The sequence below is a fragment of the Macadamia integrifolia genome, chromosome 9 (genome assembly GCF_013358625.1).
Source record: "Macadamia integrifolia cultivar HAES 741 chromosome 9, SCU_Mint_v3, whole genome shotgun sequence".
Taxonomy (NCBI): domain Eukaryota; kingdom Viridiplantae; phylum Streptophyta; class Magnoliopsida; order Proteales; family Proteaceae; genus Macadamia; species Macadamia integrifolia.
Genome location: NC_056565.1, coordinates 20,802,700 through 20,809,086, shown reverse-complemented (window position 1 = coordinate 20,809,086; position 6,387 = coordinate 20,802,700). Strand labels below are relative to the sequence as shown.

General features: G+C 38.6%; 1 protein-coding gene across 1 annotated transcript in view; it reads right to left on the bottom strand.

Annotated features, from left to right (window-relative positions):
• LOC122089291 (DEAD-box ATP-dependent RNA helicase 20) overlaps positions 1-4,455 on the bottom strand; it is a 26,006-nt gene extending 21,551 nt beyond the window's left edge. Inside the window, exons 1-2 of the mRNA XM_042658893.1 lie at positions 4,148-4,455; positions 3,766-4,043 (exon numbers count right to left, since the gene is read on the bottom strand). Coding sequence (XP_042514827.1) covers positions 3,766-4,043; positions 4,148-4,203 — 334 coding nt within the window. The 5' untranslated portion in view covers positions 4,204-4,455. The remainder of the gene's footprint in view (positions 1-3,765; positions 4,044-4,147) is intronic.
• Between the last annotated feature and the right edge of the window lie 1,932 nt (positions 4,456-6,387).

Sequence of the window (6,387 nt, the reverse complement as noted above, 5' to 3'; positions counted from 1 at the left end):
AAAAAAAAAAAAAAAAAAAAAAAAAAAAAAAAAAAAAAAAAGAACAAGAAATATTCAAGATGGAGGAATGGGAAAAGAGCCACACATGGTGATCAGATTGTGACTTAGCACTGAAGACACCAGATTGGTCATAGCACCAGATTCTCCAGAAAAAAAAAATCCTATATCAATGAGTACAAGTATAGACAACATCAATTGATAATACAGCACCAGCTTTGTCCAATGTCCAATAAAAAAAAAAAAAACCAATTATATGCAATTATGACTTATTTTCAGTGACAAATCCACTGCTTTGAGCACAGACCATACCCCCTATGAAGGTGTCAACAATCCAAAGGTTTGAATACACGTCCAAAACCAAATGAATCTAAATATCGTGGATTCTAGCTCCGTAACACTGTCTAGTCCGAAGATTTCATAGCAACTCAACTTAATGTCTGGGGTACGATATGGCAGTATTGCAAAAAATATCAGGCATTCTCTTCTCACAGAGATCCGAGTTAAATTTTTTAAATGCAGTATGTCATCAGAATACTATATGACACTTCAACTAGTGAAACGAGAAACATCCACCAATGACATTTTGGTTTCCAAGAGTCTTGGATCAGGCATTATGATTCAAACTCAAATGTTAGTAGTTGTCAAGGCGTCACCTAGGCGTCCAATTGGTTTCACCTTGCTTCCAAGCCCCTGCCAACTCCTCAAAAGAACACTCCAAAATCATATGGATGGCAGGCGTCATATACAGTTGTGCTCGTGTTTGGGTGTCAGACAGCCAGGGGAAACCCTAAATTGATGGTGAAGAGATTAAAAATTTCGAGGTGACGTAGTTTAAGGGACATGAACAATATAGAAGTGGCAATTTCCAACACAGTTTGCCAACCCAACACACAGACAACATGAAATTACAGGGATAGGGATAAGAAATTTGACATGATACGACACGATTAATAAACTGATCATGTTAGGGTTGAGAGTGCTTAAGCTGATCAACTAATTTGACATGATAAATATTTAACAGTAAAAACTAGAAAAATATACTTTGTTTGGTTAAAAAAAAATATTTTATGCAATTATTATACCTAACCATTGTGAATAGTGTGGCTTTCCAAAAAAGTCTCCTATTCTTCCTTTTTATTAGGATGTTGCAAATGAAATAGCTGGACAGATGCAAGGCAAGCTGGATCTGATCACTGGAACTACAGTGATGGAAATCTTGTGGCCTCTTTGCTTGCACACAAGTTAGGGATCACACAGGTTATGTCTTAAATGAGTCTCTCTGCTTAAGGAATATGGTCAATCACATTGTCCTTCAGCAACTAAGACATCTGTTCTTGTTTGTTTTTAGCTCAGCGGTGCACGTTTACTCATGCCCTCGAGAAAACTAAGTATCCAGATTCTGTGATATATATTGGAAAAAGTTTGACGAAAAGTATCACTTCTCATGTCAGTTCACGGCTGATCTAATTGCTATGAATCATACAGATTTTATTATCACTAGTACTTTCCAAGAGATTGCAATCCCTATTAATGATGAGATCCAAGATGAGCTTGACAACAAGTTCACTACAATGCGGGGTGGCGAAGGCTAATATTCCTTTCTTGTCAAATGGAAAGGATGACCTATTAAAGACATATTGATCCATGCCGACGACTTCAAGCGTCTTAATCAGATCTCTACAAACATTACATTCCTTCCTCCATTCATCAAAAACGAATGATTTTAAGAGGGGGGAAGCTAATGCAGATCATTTCCATGGGTTTAAGTACAACCATAGTGATCAGTTGAGGGGTGGTCCATCACCCTAAAATATGGACCAACCCATGGGGCCATAGGGCCAACAAGCCAAGCTGGGCCAGCACTTACCAACTAGGAGTTTTTGGTTCTCCCAAAACCAGTTCTTGAGGAGTAGTTTGCCTTGAACAGCAAGTCCTCGATTTTGGCTGCTAGAAGAATCTTTGATTCCCTTTTTTAAATTCAGTACTTTGTCTCCTTTTTGGTTACTTAGTCTAGGCCAAGTAAACTATAGTTACTTGTTTCAAAAATCTCAATTGTTCTAGAGACTTTCTATTTCTATTACTTTCTTTTTTGGATTCTATCCTTGACTCTATATAATGTAATGGACCCAAGAGGTCTGCCTCACAATTTAATGAAGTTGAATAGAATTTGCTTTGTGCAATATTGTCCTGAGAGAGATTGTGAGGTGAAAGTTCTTGTGGGGTGAGATACCCTTGGCTGAGATAGCCACCTATCCCCTCCCCCTACTACTCCATTGATCCCTTCTCTTCCCCTATTCTTTTATATTTATTTTCTGACCAAAACTGAGACTAGCTGAGGCCTATTGAACTATCATTGAAGACACAAACTGTTGCTGCCTTTGTTGCTGATCTGAGGAGGCATACAACTCTGCGGATTCCAGTTTTCAGGGTTTTCTTCCAAAACCTTTACTGAGGTCGATCTCCCTAACCTGTGGATTCTAGCTACTGATATTTGGAGGATCAACTCATCACATCAAGCCCCCCCCCCCACTCGACCCTGTTTGTGGACTGATATGAGGCCAGGTGTGAGAGATATAGAAAATCAACCAATTGTGATACAATTCAAGAACTCAGGTAATCTTAAATCAGTCCAGAGGTTTATTCTGATGTCTGGGGGGTTGTTTCATCCTATTAAGATCTAATCTTGATTGGAACTTGAGGCACATCCATTGGTTTTTATTAGTGCTCTGTTTATGTCCAGATTTTCTGGGTTTGACCAAATGTATACCCTGTGTTAGTGTTCATCGTGCTGCTGTTACTTACCCTCTGGGAACCCATATTGGTGTAGGAAATTGTTACTGCTTTAAGGGACTGTTATAATCCTGGTTTACCTACTTTTGAGTTAATACATATATCCGTTATCAATACCTGAATTTGGTACCTACTTTTGATATTGATTAGTGATCCTAACTGGGGTTGGGTAGTTCCTACCTAGCATTGCATGATATAGGGACTGACAAATTAAGAGTTACTATTTATATTTACCTAGAAAAAAATATATTTTTTGCTGCCAATCAGGGGAAAAAGAATACAAAAATGAATCTGGATCCAATCCCACCCGATAGCCCACTCCTAATGTATGAGCACAGAGCAATCTTTATCCAATTTGGACCAAAATTCATCAAGATAATAAATTTCTTAATCTTCAGGTAACTACAAACCAAGTATTCAATTTCAATAACTAATTAATCTCTACATCAATACATGAAGACATTTTCTTAGGTCAGCTTATGTGTTACTCATATAAATGGTCACTGACAAGATTTTTTGAAAGGTCACGTGTAACAAGAAGCTATCAATATAAGTTGTTTGTCCCCCAAACGCGAAATACATGTAACTTGGATAGAATGTTGGAGGAAATGCAATGGTAGAAATGCTCTCTTATATGCTGCCCGTGGTCTTAAAGTAAGAAAGGAAAAGCCCAGTATAGATCTCCCAAAATACAAGCATAGAATTCAATGGAAACAACAAAATGAAGGATAATCTGAAATCAACAACCACGACTTCTCTTTTCTATCAATGTTACAAACTTACAATTCAGTTTCAGTTAGTATCAATCCTACGATGACTAACTAAAAGGGCTCAACTGCAGCGCAGTTTATTTTAACAGCTAATTGAATTCTTAATACGTAATAGTGGTAGCTCTCGAAACGAAGCAATGACACTGTAATCAAACGAAACAAAAAAAAAGGGACCCTTTGTGGCCTAAACCCAAATAAAATTTACCTGGAAACCCAGCATCACGAAATTCCCTGACAGGTTTGGGGACGTCTTTGCCCTCGACAGTGATCTGCCTGCGCTGACGGTAGGCATCGACTTCACTCTCGGTCATAGCCGCCACAGAAGGAGACTCGATATAGAAATTCTTTTCGAAATGGGGGAGGCCATCTAAGTCCAGCTTTTTCGGGGAGCTCGCACCATCATATTCCCTCTTGCTCGAAGACGAAGACCGACCGACGCCGCTTCCGTAAGCAAGACCTCCACCTCCTCCCAAACCGGAATCGCTGCAAATGTCGCAAGGCATAATTAATTCGAAGGGAGAAAATGAGAAATTAATAAATAAGAGATAGTTAATATTGGTTATTCTTTCCGTGATAAAAGGCGTTACCTTCTCCGGTCGCGATACGAACCAGGGTCGCCGGAACGGCTATCGTAGCGGCTCATATTTTCCCTTTCTTCGTGTTTCACAGTTTAGAGAGAGAGAGAGAGAGAGAGAGAGAGAGAGAAAAGTAAGTGAAGAGTTGAAGCTTCCAGCAGCAATAGCCCAGTGGAGAAGGAGGACTCGGGCTGTGACTCTCCGCGAGGGGTTTTTGCTCTTTTGCCTCTCCTCTCCTGTTCTTCCCTTGCTCTGCGTCGGGAGAGAGAGAAGGAAGAACAACCTAGACTATAAAGTCCAAGTCTCCGTTTGGTTGTAAAGCAAAATGGAGGAAAGGAAAGGAAAATCAAATTTGTGATTTTTATTTTGTCTTTGGGTTGCAAGATGATGGCGTAAACGGCTACAAAACAAGCCAGATAGGTAAAGAGCGCTAGGGGTGTCATCCATCGGCTCGATTTATTAGTTTCGGTTTTGTTAAGCCAAAAGTTGGTCTGATCGGTTTTGATTCTGATTCGAATAGGATTTTTTTTCTTTTTTTTTTCTATTTTGGCGAGGGTTAAGGAGGCTAGCGGGTTAACCAGGAATAAGGTATAGTAACATTTATTGACCATTGGATTTTGTCAATTTGATTGGATTCATTGGATTAACATTTATTATTCTAATATTAAGTATATAAAAAGGAGAGAGAAATACTCAGCTTATACATTACAACTTTCTTGAAAAATTGTATTGTCTTCTCCTCCATCCCTATTGTTCACTATCCTTTGTTGTAGAGTTCATGGTTTCACAAGTTTCATCTTTAACCACATGAGCAAGGAAAGCTTTATACAATGAACGGTAAACTACTATTTGTGCCTCTTTGATGTGCACTTGTAGACCATAATACCCACCACTTCCGCAAGCAACATCGTTCCTAATCAGACCATTGTCGCAAGCATGGTCGCCCCTATACCCATCGTTAGACCAGCGTTACTTCTATCACTTCAATATTCCTCCATTGAACTACGACAAATAGGGAGAAAAGGGAACACAACATCACACCTATATATTTCATAAGGGCTTGGTTCGTGTTGAAACGGTCAGTTTGATTGGTTAGGATTGAAAATTAAAACCTCTGGTCCTACCAATGAGATTATGACTTTAAGTATTGAAAATTAGTCTTGATCAAGAATAATATCAATACAAGTACATATTATGTTATATCATATTTTTTTTTTTAATAAAAAAGACAATTTTCTTAACAAGTTTACCCTAATAAGAATTGTTTCACCAATGCAGATAAGTCTATAATCGATACCAATATTTGAAGAAATGTCATAGTCATCTCATGTAAACATATTCTCTCAATGTGCCAGCACACTCAATGCATGTCCGACGACACATGCCCAGATGCTATTAGCCATCCAATGCGCACTAGGGCTTGGAAGAAGATCCATGTCCACCTCTCACATCGACCATAGTCAAAAATACATTTTTACTGTTCTAAGATCCTCATCCAAGCGTAAAACCCACGACATATGTGCTATCACTGACATGTGGGGCCAAACATGGGTTGGATCTAGGTGGACCTTGTATTAGTTCAATCTTAATAGACTCAGTCCAAGACCCCGCCCAATTGTTCAATTTTAGCCTCATAAACAACTTTTTTAACAAACCCATTAACATTAAGATCCGGCTTGTCTCCAACGACTGACGCTCCAACGAGCGTCCAACGAGCTTCCGGATGGTCGATACATGGACTCCTACAATTCGACGGTTGAACGATTCCGAGTTGTCTCTCCTACAATCCAGCTATCTTGTTTCAGTTCGCGGAAAAGGTTCCTAAGAAAGTGAACAGAGAACTGCTTTGTCATTTAGTTGATTCAGACACGAGAAGAGATAATAAGTCAATTAAAACAAGAAAGAGGGATTTCAGTTTCCAGAACATGATAGTTGAAGAGATTTATGTTATTTTTTTAAGGAATTTAGTGATGGATCACCATGAGTTTTATAACAATTTTGACACATAAAGTCTAACAAAGAAGGATGTCTGCAAAGTATTCTTCAGGAAATTGGTGAAAGAATAGAACAAGGATGTCAAAAGCTATAAGTTTGAGAGCCAAATTTAGGAAGGGATATATCAAATTACATTGAGGAAGGGATTTTGACTACAGGCACTACTTAACCTCAAGAGAATATCAAGAAGCAAGGCACGAATGCATAGTTCTAGAAGATCTCTCATCTACCACGATTTTAGAAAAAAAAAAAAAAAA